This window comes from Malus sylvestris, chromosome 4, assembly GCF_916048215.2.
Source record: "Malus sylvestris chromosome 4, drMalSylv7.2, whole genome shotgun sequence".
Classification (NCBI taxonomy): Eukaryota; Viridiplantae; Streptophyta; class Magnoliopsida; order Rosales; family Rosaceae; genus Malus; species Malus sylvestris.
In genome coordinates this window covers 10,223,615-10,240,228 of record NC_062263.1, presented here as the reverse complement: position 1 = coordinate 10,240,228, position 16,614 = coordinate 10,223,615, and the positions used below count along the sequence as shown (strand labels likewise).

The 16,614-nt window shown below is 38.1% G+C and overlaps 2 protein-coding genes across 2 annotated transcripts; one reads left to right on the top strand and one right to left on the bottom strand.

The window, feature by feature from the left end:
* Nucleotides 1-4,074: 4,074 nt before the first annotated feature.
* On the top strand, nucleotides 4,075-5,085 carry LOC126620123 (uncharacterized protein At4g22758-like). Its single transcript, XM_050288604.1, has 2 exons — nucleotides 4,075-4,520; nucleotides 4,635-5,085. The coding sequence occupies exons 1-2, from the start codon at nucleotides 4,199-4,201 to the stop codon at nucleotides 4,796-4,798; spliced, it is 486 nt and encodes a 161-aa protein (XP_050144561.1). The 5' UTR covers nucleotides 4,075-4,198; the 3' UTR covers nucleotides 4,799-5,085.
* Nucleotides 5,086-11,425: 6,340 nt separating this feature from the next.
* Nucleotides 11,426-12,511, bottom strand: LOC126618110 (histone deacetylase 19-like). The gene is made up of 3 exons (XM_050286206.1): nucleotides 12,503-12,511; nucleotides 11,875-12,335; nucleotides 11,426-11,456 (listed from the first exon to the last, which is right to left on the bottom strand). The coding sequence occupies exons 1-3, from the start codon at nucleotides 12,509-12,511 to the stop codon at nucleotides 11,426-11,428; spliced, it is 501 nt and encodes a 166-aa protein (XP_050142163.1).
* Nucleotides 12,512-16,614: the final 4,103 nt, after the last annotated feature.

The window sequence follows — 16,614 nt, the reverse complement described above, 5'->3', positions numbered from 1 at the left end:
GTTTATGAGCTTTAAATGCATCTAATACAACATGTACGACTCATAGGAAATATGTACGACAATGCCGGAGTTTCCTACTATTGCAACCTGTACGACAATGTCGGAGTTGCCTAAAACGTAAATGTAGTCATATCATAACCCCATCAATTCAACTGATACCATATACTTACTTGAACTTACCTGAACTTACATGTGAGTCCTGCTTTCACCTTTGCACTTCAGAGCGTTCACAATAATTATGTGTTAGGAATATACGTATGGATATGCCATGATAAAATATAAAATTAAAACATTTCATAATATTTCTAATTATATAATACGGTGTACTAACTATTAATCACCAAAACATAAAGTTAAAACGCACATTTTTCACCAATATCCCTCACATTGCTTAATTCCTTAAACAAGGCTATTGTCTCAATTATTTAATCTAATTTCTTATATAGCTGCATCTAACGTCTCGTTAGACTGCCTACGTACCCTAAATAGGGATCAAGTCATTCGTAGTTCACAATAATTATTTCAAAGCATTCACAGTATCGTAAGCCATAATCAATTATATACGTTTATGGAATTATCAATCACATAGATATATATATATATATATATATATATATATATATATAAAATATACAATGGAAAGGAAAAGACTCACTCACCTGGAATCCACGCTATGGTTCCCTAGCACGCACATCAAGGCGTCCTGAACGATTGGCGCATGTGGCCAATTATAGAATCATATCTCAGAACTCTTATCAATAGAATACATCATTCACATAAAGGACATCCTCAAGGACGTTCTAAAATAGTTTGAGACCCATTGACTACAAGTCAACCGTCGATCGAAGATCGACGGTTAGGTCCACAACCCTGTAAAACTCAATTCGGAAGATCCGTATCTTAGATTTCTAATTTGCAACCTCCAAAGATCCACATTATACTTCTAGAATAACATACTAAAATTTCATTACGATTCAACAGTCGGATCTCTGTCAATTGCCCAAAACTAAGTGACGGTTAACATTTATTTTATAAACTTACAAATCCAATTCTGAAAGATCCGTACGTCGGATTCCCGATCCGTAAGTTCCTATGATCCTCAAATATTATGAACTATAATTTATTAAAGTTTGGTGACGATCCAACGGTTGGATCGTCGATTCATATTTTGACCTATTCACGTGTCGAAATGAAACTAAGCCCAAATAATGAAATTACGTCATACGGATATCAATTATGAACCCAGGGCATATAATAGCACTTAAATAAAACATCATTGGCCCATAGGCCACGTGCCGCGGCACGCACCGCCACGGGTGGCAGTCGGTCGTCCTAACTCGCCGGAAAATTCACCTATTTTTAAAAATTCTCAAAAATTACAGAATTGAAGACCTCAAAGAGTAGAGTAGACTTCATACCTATGGCTAAGTCTCATTTGGCCTGGAAAGGCTCCAATTTCATCAAACCCGCCGAAAAACCCTAGAATTTGGGTGAGTTTCGATTCGCCAAATTTGCAACTCCACTGTCCCCAAACTTGTTTGGGCCTTGCTTCTAACCTCCAAAGAAGGTGAACGAGGGTGGTGGCCGATGGAGGAACTTGCAGAAACGGCGGAATCCACTGTCGTGGCTTCGGGACATCCATCGTGGGTTCTTCACCAAACCGAGGTCAAACCCATTCGGGTTTGAGGTGGAAATTGCAGGAAGGACTACGAGAGGATGTTTACTGATGGTGGTGGACCTCATCTCGCCTGAAAATCGCCTGAATTTGAGGTTGTTGCTGTCAGGTCAACATACAGGTTTCGTAGGACATTGTCCGACCTGACCCGCTGGTTCCCTCCTTTTCTGCTTCCCTCATTTCCTCTCCTTTCCCTTCTCTGATTCGTCCCTCACTTCTCTCTTCTTTTTGGTTGGCCATCAACCTTCTCTTTCGATTGGGCAACAACCCATCTCTCTTCCCTCTCCGTTTCCCCTCTTCTTCTTTCCTCCTTTTTCAACTCTTTTAAAAATCACTAAATGATAAATAAAATAAATACATTTGAAAAATATATAAATAGTGACCAAACCAAAAGTATTTCAGGAAAACGCTAATGGATTAATTCATATACCTCGCTATACGTTGTCAACGGAAGTCAAAACCTCCTCCTTTAAGGGCATTTTCATAAAATCACACTTTTAAATTTTGTACAAACGTAAGATTTGGGACGGGTTGTCACATATATATACACACAATGTGGGATTATAAATCTCATAAAAGAGGGCAAATCCATGACACCATATTTTTTACACAAGATTTGGCACAAATTTTAGACAATTATATTAGCCATCTTTTAATGGTTGAGATGTAATTTTATTAGTCCACATTATTTTATAATTCAAATAATTATGTATTGAAAAGAAAATCCTTAATTAAGACTTTATCGTCTCGCCCCTGTTTTTCATTAACTCTGACATCTCTTAATTTCCCATTCAACTCTTTCTTATTTCTTCTCCTGTTCTCTTCGTATTGGTCCTCTTGCATATTTTTTAAGGAAAACTAATGAAAATGGTTTGAAAACTTTTGAGTTTTAACGATAAGAACAAAATAAAGGGTAAAATGAATAGTATCATGATTGACTTTTTAGTGTAAAAAATGTGGTTTTTCGTTAAAGTGAACAGTACCGGAAGTTTTTCGTTAAAGTTCCTTTTTTTTAGGGAACTTTAACGAAAAACATCCGGTACTGTTCACTTTAACGAAAAACCATATTTTTACACTAAAAAGTCAATCCTGGTACTATTCACTTTACCCTTTATTTTGTCCTTATCATTAAAACTCAAAGTTTTCAAACCTTTTTCATTAGTTTTCCTTTTTTTTTATTCTCCATTTGTCTTCACTGTTATCTTATTATTTTCGCTTAGAGATGTGCTTGTCCTTATTTGTTTCTCCTTCCCTTTTTCCCCTTATCTTAACGGTCACATAAGTACAATCAGAATTTTATTTCAATTTCTATGTACTCTACAATCAGATTTTTTTTCCCACATCCTGTAAAACCCTAATGCTAATCGCTCATAACATCTATTTCAATTTCTATTTACACTACAATCAGAGTTTTTTTCTCATTAGGATTTTCTTAAAATCATTGATTTGTTCCATTCCGTTCAGAATTAATCAATCAAATTATATATGCATATCATTCATTGATCAACATAATACAAACTCAACCATTTAGATTTTAAATTGGCAAGATGAGAACTTCGCAATCCTCTTGAAAAATACTACTATATTTTTTTCGCAGTCCCCTGGTAAATAATAAGAAAGTTATTACATTTTCTGGGCATTGCAAATAATTTTTGGCTTTACTATACTCATCTCCCCCACTGATTCTCTATTGAAAAAGCTGGCAGGAAAGGAAAAACACGAAAAAAACAATAACCACAGATCATTCATTCATACAAACTAAAGTATTAAGTTTCATTTGGTCTCAACGGGAGGAAAAATGGTGGAAAATCTAGAACCTATATAATGTGGAGAATTAATGAAACAAATAGAGCGGAGGTAGAAGGAAGGACAATTAATAGAAAATAGGAGATTAAAGAGTGAGTGAGAGAGAAAACAAAATCTTAAATAAGGATTTTCTTTTTAATGGATAATTATTTAAATTATAAAATTTAACTAATTAGATTACATCTCAACCATTATAAGTGTAAAGATCCCACGCCCCTCCCCCCCCCCCCCCCCGGCGGCCAAAGAAAAAAACAAGTGCCAAAATTTTGTGTTTTTTTTTATTGTGCCATGGATCCGCCCTCTCATAAAATATCAAACAATTAATGTTAAATATATTTAAAATATATATATATATATTAATAGTAATATAATGAGGTGTAAAAAGTCAAAGAACTTTGATTAAAATTTGAATACTATTAAAATTTTAGTCAAAGAGTTTTAATGACTAAGGACCGAATCTAAAGTTTCCTTTACTTGTTTCCTACTTTTTAAACGTTGTAATAATCTCAAACTCTAGGGATGTATTGTAGGTACGTTGCTTCTAGGAAGCTTCTTGCTTACCCTATTTTAACCTTTCCATGTCATAAACCTTGGATGTAAGTCTCTCTGCTTCTCTGAAGCTCTCCACATCTGGCCAAACACTCTGATATTCACTCCGCCACCCTCACACAAGCATTTCAATAGCACCTTAACTGCATTCTTCATTATTCATAAACTATGATCTCCAAGACGGCGCTTCATACGTTTCCGCCCGAGAGGCACAGCGGCAAACTCGTCCGGCATCGAGGAGGCCTCATCTCTGTCCCAGTGAAGCTTTGGCCAGCGCCGGAGACCTACCGAAGGATGACGAAGTTGCTTCTGAACGTGACGATCGAGAGGAGCTTAGGGCCTGTGCAGGTGGTGATGTCGCCGGAAAACACAGTCCGGGATTTGATCAAGGCAGCTGTAGAGATTTACGTGAGGGAGAAGAGAAGGCCGTTGGTAAAGGAGACTGATCCGCACCGTTTTGAGCTTCACTACTCGCAATTCAGCTTGGAGAGTAAGCACTAAGCAATATAAACAATATATATTTGTGATTTTGCATGCAAGTCTCTGCCTTTTGTTTTTATTAACTTGTTGCCTATCAACTTCTTTACTTTTAACGACGGTGCAGGTTTGAAAGGAGATGAGAAGTTGATAAAGTTGGGGTCTAGGAATTTCTTTTTGTGCTGCTCAAAGTCAAAGCCCCCCGTCGGTCTGTGTAATTGCTCTGAGGAAGCAAAGAGGGCAATCAGTTATCAATTTTCATGGATAAAGCTCATGGATTTCTTGCTGTAAATATTTCATCAAAAAAATATGCTTGTTTGTAATAACAAGTTTTCTCTTTTGTTAAAAGAGTGTGAGATAGGCCAGTGCGAAAATCACTTCCCGTGCAATATATTACTTTTTCCAAGAGCTGTTGTTGTACTTTGGCTTCTTTTGGGTTGAAGTGCACCAATGTGGGTAGCTCGATGGCTTGGTTGTCTTCCTTAGGCTCATATTTTGGAGAAATTTTTAGGTGTGACGGGAATACAAATGGTACACTACTTGTTTTAATAGGAGTGGTGAGAAATTTTATTTTTTAAGTTATTAACTTTTAGCACACATATCTCACCATTTTTATAGTGACACATGGTGTACTACCCCGTGTACCGATCACATTGGAAAATCTCTCCATATTTTGGTGGTAAATAGATGCCTAATCTTGATTAGGTTTATATTCAGTTATGTCCACACTATTTTACACAAAATTTCACGTACTCATTATTCGTGTTCCGCATTACCCGATACTGTCAACTAGGTTGAAAGGGGGTATTAATTTTGCCAGCATGACAAAGGCTCTTTTGGTCTTTCCAACCAATTTTTTAAATTCTCAAATTTAAAAAATACAACAAAATTTTAAATTTGAGAATTTGAAAACACAAACATTCGCTCTAGCATGTTACCAAAAAAAAAAAAAAAAAAAAAAAACCCCAAAACTCGCCAAATTTACCCTAAATTCCTCTATGACAACCATAACTTTTGTCAGAGTTATCATGAAATTTACAGTTTATTTGACCTCTCTGTATTCATGGTTGAATAGACCAAAGAACTTTTGTCACGTTATGAAATTAACGTTCTTCTCAATTCAGGTAGTAGAAAGAGAAATTAACGTCCTGCTACAAAGTGATTTTGACGGTCTCACATGTTAAACGGCACCTAATTGTATTCTTTTTAAGATTAAATAGGATTTGTTGTGGCCAATATTTCGAAAGAAAGGGAAGGTGGGGGCATAGAGAAGAGATGGAGAAGGGCTCGAGTAATTATGTATGTTATTTCTCATGTCTTGTGTCTTTATTTATAGTAATAAGAATAAGAGAACAATTGTTTTTCAAGTAATACAAGTATAATAGGAAAAATCTTTTAGATCCCGAAGGATTCCTAATTTATCACTCCTTAGGATTTGCACAATCTCACATGTGCTAATAGTATTCACAACACTCTCTCTTTAGTGTGTAAATACTCAAGCAGTAGATGCATCCGATCTTCAGGCAAATATGGAAATAGTTGATGAAGTCGTCCATAGGCATAACGTGTGAATGGGAGTCTCAAAACAAAAGGAATAATGCATAGGTAGTCAAACTAAATCTCGCTATGGTAAAACCTAAGGTGGGATAAAAACCTATAGTCTAAGGAGAAAAGTGATAAGTTGCATAAGTCAAAACTAAACGTCTTCAAGATGCATGCAAAACACTCACAAGGGTATGACTAGCCTAGGAAGGATGTCTTGTTCATACCTAGTTAGGTAACATAAACCCAGCGAGAAAAATGCTCCTAATCGTAGGGAAAAATAGTACATTAAGGCCAAGTGAGATACTTCTGGATACTTCCCCTGAGTTTGAAAAAACTTCCAAATGAGAACTACAAGCATTGCAAAAAAAAATAGTAATGCATTCCAATTCCTCAAACAAGTTTTTGAAGGTAGACTTTGGTAGTGACTTTGGTAAGATTGTGTTGGGATATGATTATCTTGACTTCAATCTTTAGATACTCATGCTGATGTAGATGCAATATATTTGGCGTTGACTTCTTGCATGTATCATGTGATGGTCTGGTCGATACATGCGGCATAGTCTCCATGGATTATTTTTGAGACTGAACGATGGATTAAAATTGCAGATGCTTAAAATATGCTTCCATGTACACATATGGCTCGATGTATAATGATGAGCTCGAAGACGTTGTAACTAAGATCTATTTGTTTGACCTCTAAGATATTGTAATGTTCCTAACGATAAATACATAACCCCTTTGGAAACGTGCCTTGTGCATATCAGACATATAGTCTGTGTCAGCGTATCCCACAAGGTAGACATGTTACCGAGGACCAAGTGGGTGTGATTCATTCTAAGATGCATAGGGATAGATTAAGCCAAATTATGTAGTAATGAAAAAACGTCTTTAACACCAATTTGGTGGTGGCGTGTAGGCGAAGTGCTGTTTTACGCTAAAAGACTATCAGCACTTGAGATGTCTGATTTAGTGCTTTGAACTAAAACAATAAACACCAATTGCACTCATATATAGAACTATTATCTCTATAACCTCCTTGAAGGTCTCATTTGCTTCTAGTGTACAGACGATCATGGATTTACTCAAAAGCAACATTTTCTGGGTGTGGTTAGACTAATGGACTAGTATATCGTAAAAAATATGCTTGAAACTTCATGTCAAGATAGTGTCAAGTTTTTCGGAGATCTTTCATCTCAAAGTTCAACTTCAAGGCCAAATATCCCTAACATATCAAATATTCACATAGATTGGTATAACACACCTGTCTGGATGTTCCACATCCGTAAAGTGAATGCTTTATCCAAATTGAGATGGTGCTCTGTGGTCTAAAACTATTTGTATCAATACATGTAAATACTTCGTAAACTTCTATGTAGATTTCGTATCATCATCCTAGAGATATACGCTACAACTACGTATATAAGCCATAATCAATCCAGGGCGTATGAGAGAAGCCTTGTATCACAAGGCGGCGTTATATCGAACTATTTCATTCATCCCATTCGACATGGATTTGTTTTTTTCCAGTTAACCAATCTGTTCTACGTTGTCACTAACCAAAGGAATGTTGTTTATATTGTCGTTTTTCATATATGTTTGCATCTACTATATAAGTGAAATATCATCGTTAATAATCTCATTCCAATTCCATATCTCATCCAAACTAGTATATTAGACCAAGAACATCAGGTCTCAGTAGTAATTCGAATTAATCTCATGAGATGAAAATGATTGAGACATCGATCAAGGATGGGATTCATTTGTGTCATGATTCTCAACTTCTAAGGTGGTGAATCCTTCGAGCCGAGTGATTTGTCGCGCTTAAGAAAGAAGACAGATTTATTGTCTACTCGCCAATGTACTGGAATCGGCCACTAGGTGTGGCAACCAACATTTGGGGGATGTCCATACGCATTTGCAACGTCCCCTTCCTTTTGAGGCAATGACGTCTATTAGAAACATCTATCCTTGTGAGCATGTTTGTAGTATATGATCTTGTCATTTTTGTTAGATTAGAGAAAGCATCGGGTAACACTATGATAATCTAGATTACGGGACCCAGATGAGACATAGTGGCGGCGTCCACTATAAATCTCATTGTTCCTCAGGAACGTTGATATTCTTATCTCCCCCTAACAGCAGGAAGACTGTCTTTTTGAATTGACAATCTGCTAATAAAGCAGTAAAGAGATCACTTACAAGGGCTTAGGAGAATCATAATCGACAATGATTCATATTCTTTTGTGAGGACCCATATTGGTACATTGGAGCAGTGCAATTGGCATATAAAGTATAAACAAACATATAAGTACAAAACTTTAAGTTTGTACCCAATTATCAATTGTAATGCCAAAATAGAATTGGGTGGCAATGGGCCTCATAAATGTATGCAATAATACATATCTATACACAGAAAAACCGAAGTTTGGTGCCCTCACTACCAAGGTTCATACAAGCATTTAAAGGCATTTAATGAATGCCATATGCGAGAATGTTTAAGTGTGAACATAGGGAATCAAAATGTTCAACTTATGTACCTAAGGGAAATGTAGTAATCATTGAATTTGTCAATGTAAAATTTTCGGCATTATCTAGTCTTCTGGACTTTATAAATAATTGGGGTGGTGAGCCCGCAACCTAATAATTGGTGCCAAGGGTCTAACAAAGCATCGTTGGTGTCGATGAACATGTGATCAATGTGTTGATACGTCAACAAAAATTACCCGCATTTTGGTTGGATTAGTTTATAAATATTCCTTTGAGAAAGATGGAGGATCTGTAAGGATCGTTATAGTACATAGGTGAGTAATTAGCGTACCTAGAAATGATCTTAGTAGTTGGGCTAGTAATTAGCTTGCGCAATAAAGATCGGTGAACATTTCTTAGCAAGGTACGCTTCCGGGTACAAGGTTCTTGTTGGTAAAGGGATGTCATATACGATGCATCAATAAGCAACCTGGATGTCTTAAACGTTCGTGTCACAACAAAAATAGTTGACCTTTACGATGCAAATGATTGTGATGTACAATTCATTTAGGAAGCATTTCATCTTCTCTAGAATACACTTCTGGCTATATTCATAGGAAGTTATGCAAAATGAATTCTACTCCATTTTCTATAGTGATTTCAATATGGTAATAGTTCTCTCGAATATCCTTAAAGCTCAAAAGCGATCCTCTGGAACAAAGTGAGTATAAGTCTTCCCTTATGGTAAAATTAGTACTATTGAACAACTTGATATGGCAGTGCCATGATCCACAATCAGGTTGGATAAGCTTGAAAAGGTTGTTAGGGGGGTTATTAGGTATAAAGTTAGCATATGGAAGCAGACAGCTAAGTTCCCCAAAAAAACATACCTAATTAGGACTTAATTGAATGTGATCATGACGTGGTCTTATTTTCATATATTTTTATCATATACTTCCTTTGGATTTAGTATATTCTATATTGTTTTGATCTTTAGGTATTTGATAGTGAAACTACTTGAAAATGCAGAAGAAGATGACGATTTTGGGTGTCTACAATAATCTCAAAGGAGGAAGAGGCTAACTAATTGCGTCAATGCATATGCATTATGTTAATGCACAAAACCGGAGGGGTCTTGGGACAATGTAAATCCGACTGTGAATCTGCAAGAAAGTAAAGAACACAAGATGTATTGTGGTTCACCCTAATGTTTGGGCTACGTCCACACTGATATTGTATTTCTCTGAGAGGATTGTGAGGGAGAGAGAGTTTTTCTATGAGGATGAGAGCTTTGAGAGGGTGAGGGGGCTTCAGGCTTAAGAATTGGCCTCCCCTAATGAAGAGAGTGAGGAGTCATTTTATAGAATAAGGGCTCCTCACTTATTACATATTTGCCCCTTCATTTATTACATAATTACATTTGAGTCTCCCGAGTATTTATACGAGGTCTAAATACGGAGGCCCTAAGTATAGTACAAACAGTAGTCCCCAAATCTTCAGTCAAGAGAGTCTTTTGGCTGGAGACTTGAAATTAAGTCCATGTATGGGCTGAAGTAACTAGATGTTGTTTAGGACTGATACTCGATATGAGGCGGTGCTTAATCTGAAATGATGCTCAACTAGAAGTGGCACATGTTGCGAGGCTGCTCTGCTTGTGGCTTATGTTGCCTTGGTTAGCTCGGCTTGTGGCGTTGAAGGTGAGAGAGTCCCTTTTATGGAATAAGGGCTCGCTCCTCAATACATAAATGATGGGCCAAAGTTGGTGCTCACGGCAAGGCAGTTGCTCAGCTGACGGTGATGCTCTCTAATGAAGGTGAAGGAGTCCCTTTTATAAAATAAGGGCTTGCTCCTCAGTACATGAATAATGAGTGTTTTTTAATGAAAGTGAGGGAGTCCCTTTTATAGAATAAGGGCTCACTCCTCAGTACATAAATAATGGGCTAAGTCCCCAAAGTATTTTTCATGAGGCCCAATATATGGTACATAATGTAGTCCCCAAGTCTTTTGTCAATAGAGTCTGTTGGCTGAAGACTTCAAATTGAATCCATGTATGGGCCGAAGTGGAGGTTGTTCGGAGGCGGTATTTGTATACCCTGCACTGAAGCTTTGTAGGTGAAGCTTTGCAAGTAAAGTTTTAAAGCTGAAACTTTTGTAAATGAAGCTTTTGAAGCTAGAGCTCTATAAATAAAGCTTTCGAAGCTGATTGACATGAGTGATGCTCATGAATGTTTATGTTGATTGACATGAGTGATGCTCATGGATGTTGGCATGAGTGATGCTCATGAATGTTGACAGAGTGATGGTCATGAATGTTTATGTATGTTTGACATAAGTGATGCTCATGAATGTTTATGTATGAGTACTGGGCGTACTCTTTCCTGCATAAAAATTTACTAAAGAAACAGAACTTACGTAATCATGTTAACTACAAACTGCACTACAAAAAATTTGAAGTATTTCCAAATATGTTGAAATCTGAAAGGAAAAAGATGATAATTCTTCTAACGGCATAAGATTATACAATAAACATAAGACGGTGTGATCTCATAAAACTCAGTATTTAGGAGAAAGGAAGATATAAACATTGATCACCTGGTTGGTGATAATAGCGACAATGCATACTTTTGATCACCTGGTTGGTGATAATAGCGGCAGGTTGCCGAATAATTTTGGAGTACTGGGTGTACTTTTGATCACCTGGTTGGTGATAATAGTGGCAGGCTGCCGAATAATTTTGTAGTACTGAGCGTACTTTTGATCACCTGGTTGGTGATAATAGCGGCAGATCACCGAATAAATTTGAAGTCATAGGGCCTAGCTCTTTTGGGCATATGGGCCTTGGCCCTCCACATAACATTCCAACTCATTATTTTGGCTTGCCGTTTATTTTTTATTTTTTATTTTTTATTACCCTCTGATGGAGTTTATACAAATGTTTCTGAAAGACAAGAAAAATAAATTACATCATTCAAAAATAAATCTGACCCTCTGCTCAATGGGTAACACCCATAATTCCCTTTTTTGCATGCCATCACCACCGTAATTATGTCTGCTTCTTTTTATCTTCTTTTGCTTTCTGCTTTGCTTTTGCTTTTGTTTTTGTTTCTTCTTTTCTCTTTTCTTTTCTGCTTTGCTTTTGCTTTCTCAGAAAATTGGAACATGCATGATGAAAGTGTGGGCATCTTCTTTGTTGCTTTTCATCTTCTGCTTGTTAGTTGTAATGGTTAGTTGGCAGATGGCAGACAAGAGGAATAATAATAGGATTGTTATTGAGAAAGCTTATCTTCTTCATATTTTCTACTAGTGCTCGTGGTATTCGTAGGAGATGGGATCTAAGCATCAACAAGGCCACTAACGTGAGCCAAGTCGTAGGAGATGGGATTGCCGCTAACGTGAGCCATGTCACAGGAGATGGGATTTGAGCATCAACAAGGCCGCTAATGTCCCCTGTGCCAAGGAAATAATCCCCAAACTTATGAAATGAAATGGTCATAGCCCTGTCTGTCGTGTAAAACGCCTCCTCAACACCATCTCCATGGTGAATATCAATATCTACATACAAAACGCGCTCGTGCTGCTTAAGAAACTCCAGAATTGCAAGAACAATGTCATTCACATAGCAAAACCCAGAAGCCTCACACTTTTCAGCGTGGTGCAAACCGCCAACCCAATTAATCGAAATATCGCAAATCCCATGGTTGAGCTTCACAGCGCCGCCGACCGACCCGCCTGCGTAGGTTTGGCAAAACCAGTACAACCCATCAAAGACAAGGCAGTCCTCGTCGACATTGAACCACTTGAGCTGCCACAGCTGGTCCTGGAATTTCGTCAGAGCCTTACTTAAATAAGGCCATGGTTGTGTGCCATCCTATTTTGCATTCCTCCAAGAATCATCAAAAAAATTTTGATATTCATCTAGCACTTGGTTGAGCTGAGAAAATGCATTTCGAATGGGATAGTGATCATCCATAAAGCCCAGCGCACAGAGGCCATTCCTGTTGTAAGCATGTACTTTATACTGTTCGTGCTTGACAGACTGGCGTTGGCCGGGCGAGGTGCGTTGAGCGGCAGTGCGACCGACGAAGACGACGAACTCCTTGACACTGAACCTCTAGAAGTAGCCGAAGTGACTGGTATCGGAGGCGTTGGCCAAGATGACTGGTACCGTACTTTTCCTTCAATCTCCGATTCATAATCTCTCATCCGCCGGTGTCTTTCGCCTTTTGTACCACGGAGCTCGTGTCTTCCGGCTTGAAAAATAGCCTTTTGGATCTTGCCACTCGGACCACCATCGTATCCAAGAACCACCTTCTTCCTCAATCCCTCTCATCTTCCCCCCAGTTTTCTCTAAATATACATAATCCCCACCTCGGCTACTGCAGCTCATGATAACATGGTGTTGATGATGTCCTGATCTACCGCTTTCCTTTGTGGAAAACGTGACAATAGTTCGTGGGCCGTCATATCACGTCCTCGGGGACTACTGGTTTCTGCAGATCCACCTTCGAGCTAGCCAGATGAGGGTTGATGTGGGACCGTTCTGCAGATCTGAGGCGTTTCTTGTACGCTTTTCACTAAGTCATCGACACGGTCTCTACGTCGGTTTCGGGATTGAGGACGACGGTCCGGCCAGGCGGTGTTTGCCGAAGAATGAGACAAACGAGAATGAAATTGATGAAATTGTTCTTCCAGAGAACCATGATGAATCAGATGATGATAAATCAAGCACTAGAGACTCATGTATCGTCAGATCTGAGAGAGACAGCTTGGGAAAGAGCTTTTCTGATTTGAATGGACTTGATGGGGTCCAGGGTCTCCCCAAACCACCCCATTGCTTCTGATTCTGAGCAGCGCCCTTGATGATTTTTCCCGTTGAGAAAAGATAGGTTTTCCCGAAGCAGTTTCTGAACTTTAATAAGGTCACCGGACTGAGCGCAGCCATGGATGGTAGTGGGCTTGGCGGATCTCGACCATTGATCTGGGCGTCTATGCATCATTCCCTCCTCTCCCTCCAGTGTACTTGTGGATGGTGGAGTTGGGAGGGAGATAAGATCAGCGACAAGGGGCCGGAGTTTAGCGTCCATAAGCTTGGTGCAAGTCTCACAGGCAACCTTGCTGTCAGGGTCCTGGGCAAGGCATGGATCTGCAGCTTTCCTTCATTTTTTGCTGCTTCTGATTTCAGAAGCTTAGAAATTGAATGAGTTGGGTTCTGTTTCGTTTTGTCCTTTGACTTGGAAACGATAAGTACTGACTACGATTGAGGGGGAGAAAGAAAGAAGGGTTACTGGGTTTCTGAGTTTTTTTTTTTGATTTTGCAGATTGACAGTGGTAAGATTTGATGAAAAAAATGAAAAAGAACCGACATAGTTTTTTATGTCGATTCCCACAGACGGCGCCAAATGTTGATGCACAAAATCGGAGAGGTCTTGGGACAACGTAAATCCAACAGTGAATCTGCAAGAAAGTAAAGAACACAAGATGTATCGTGGTTCACCCCAATGTTTGGGCTACATCCACACTGATATTGTATTTCTCTGAGATGATTGTGAGGGAGAGAGCTTCTCTATGAGGATGAGAGCTCTAAGAGGGTGAGGGGGCTTCAGGCCTAAGAATTGGCCTCCCCTAATGAAGAGAGTGAGGAGTCCTTTTATAGAATAAGGGATCCTCACTTACGAAATATTTGACCCTTCATTTATTACATAATTACATTTGAGTCCCTCGAGTATTTATACGAGGTCTAAATACGGAGGCCCTAAGTATGGTACAAACACATTACAATGAAAATATGAAACTACAAAGGATTTGGAGATCAAATAGACATGGGAATGTTATTCAATGAATTTTATGAGAGACATAATTATTTGTTTTTTATTTTTATTTATTTTTTCTTTCTTTAATAAGAACTTAAAGGTGGATTTGAACCACATTATTGCTAGCTCATTATAAGGCTTAACCCACTCCCACATCTATTAGTGCAGATAATATCGTTTGTTAAAAAAAAAGAACTAAAGTCCATTAAGATTATGATTGTAGTGGGGGTTTAATTAGGCTTTTTCTTGCCCTTGCCGTGGGATTTATAAGGAAATTCATGTTCCTCGTTTGTATGGAGGAAGACACCATAAAAAATAAAAAAAAAATAAAATCGCATACCATATTGAGAAGGGGGTTGCGGCAAAAGCAAAAGAGGGAAGAGCTAATTTACTTTTTCTTTCGTTGCTAGGCAACGATTTAGCCTGATCATGAATATTAAATTCTCTTGTGGCAGCATGGGTCTGAATTCTTGCTAATATTTGGACTGTGTTCATCCAAATACAGAGCGGTTTGGTCATGAGTGTGTAGCAGGCTGCTGATTCCTTCGTTCTAGCTTCACAGGCTCGCCAAGGCTGCTTGGTCAAGGGTTTGGCTATGGCAGTGATAAGGACGTTGGAACGATGTCAGGGAGCTCTTACATAAGCTTTCTTCTCTGGTATGGCAGCGTTTTAATGGCTGTTAGAGTGGGTTCTGGACTGATATGCCCCTTCTGCCTCTTGTTCAATCTGCAACAATTCTGTTGTTTAAACAACGTTGGTTATGAAATCATGTTTTTCCTATAGCCAAAACAATGACCAGGAGAAGACAATTTTCCATTGACCACCATGGTCCTGTCAGTCTCGTAAAGCATATAAGATGTGGCTATGTGAAAAGTTAATCGGTTTGTTTAGTGGAACAATCCATCTGATTTAAAAAATAACTTTAATCATGCAATCAGACAACAATTAAAATATAAGCAGGGAAGATTAAGGTCTTATCTCCTGGTTGCGTTGTCCAACATATTCGTCGTTGATCGTTCTTATTTGCAGCGGCAACACGACGAAGAACTAGAACCGTTTGCTTAGGGTTGTTGCTCACGGTAGAGAGATTTGGTCGGTGGAATATAAATTAGCTCTCAATAAAAGTACCAATTGTTGAAACAAATTCACGCATCTCCATGAACGGTGGTTGAGCACAAACTCGAGTAACCTGCAAAACACTAAACAACCGTGAGCAAGCCTAGAACCGGAGGTGTGCCAGCTAAAGGCCCTCTGACGATCAAGTTAGTGAATGATCTTAGACTCATGCAATGAGCAAAATAATTGAAGTGTATAGATTGCGTTATCGTAGATAAACCCTACCTTTTTACGATAGAATCTTCGTTCTAAACCTGGAGAATCCTAGAGGATATTTAGTTAGTAGACATTACATCCTCTTAGGAGTTGTGATTACTTGTGGCACATGCCGTGGCACCGTTACTTCTTCTGATACAGCTTCGCTCAGAGTTGGCAGGTCCATGACCGGACTTCTGAGGTAACTGTATTCGGATCAACCTTACTCCGGTCTTAGAAAATCATGGTCCCATATTCTAGATCCTGAATGATTCCTACTTTATCTCTACTTAAGATTTACACAATCACATGTGTGCTAATAATGTGCATAATAGGTTTAGATATCAAGTTGGACATAGATTTTAAGAAAGAATACCAATTTTAAGCAAAAGTATCAGGTTTAACCCATTCTAAGCAACAATTTATGAGTCAAGATATTTATAAACACATGACCATTTACATTTTCCCCCCTTACACATGACTCGCATGTCACCTACGCCAGTACCAGAAGTTGTCATATGTTCAAAAATTGTTCAACAGTGACGTACAAAAATAGAAATAGGTTCAACTTTTTCATCTTCAATTGTATTTATTGTGTTTTTCACATGTATTCACAATAAAATTAAAGAAATAATGAGAAAATTCATCACTTTACATGTATTTTTTTCTAAGTCACTATTGGACAGTGACCTTTAACTAAAAAACATTGATTGACCAGTCACTACAAAAATTGATCGGTGAATCGCTAGGAAAAGTCAACTGGTAAAAAAAATGGTGGAATTGAGTGGAAAGCTTGTAAACTGTGTTATAATAGTATTTGTAACTTGTTTTGATTAACTTTTTCATTAATACATGTTGAGGCCCAAAAATGTTATAAGCAAGTCCAAACAAGTCTCAAAGTCCAACTATCATGCAAACCTAGGGTCCAAATACATGCAGAGAGTAGGATCGAGGAAGAAATATATTTACAAACAT

Coding starts and splice junctions, on each gene's coding strand:
- LOC126620123 (XM_050288604.1), top strand. CDS start 4,199: ATGATCTCCAAGACGGCGCTTCATACGTTTCCGCCCGAGAGGCACAGC. Junction 4,521..4,634: donor CTCGCAATTCAGCTTGGAGA/GTAAGCACTAAG, acceptor ACGACGGTGCAG/GTTTGAAAGGAGATGAGAAG.
- LOC126618110 (XM_050286206.1), bottom strand. Junction 11,457..11,874: donor TCTCCTACGACTTGGCTCAC/GTTAGTGGCCTT, acceptor CTTGTCTTTCAG/AAACATTTGTATAAACTCCA.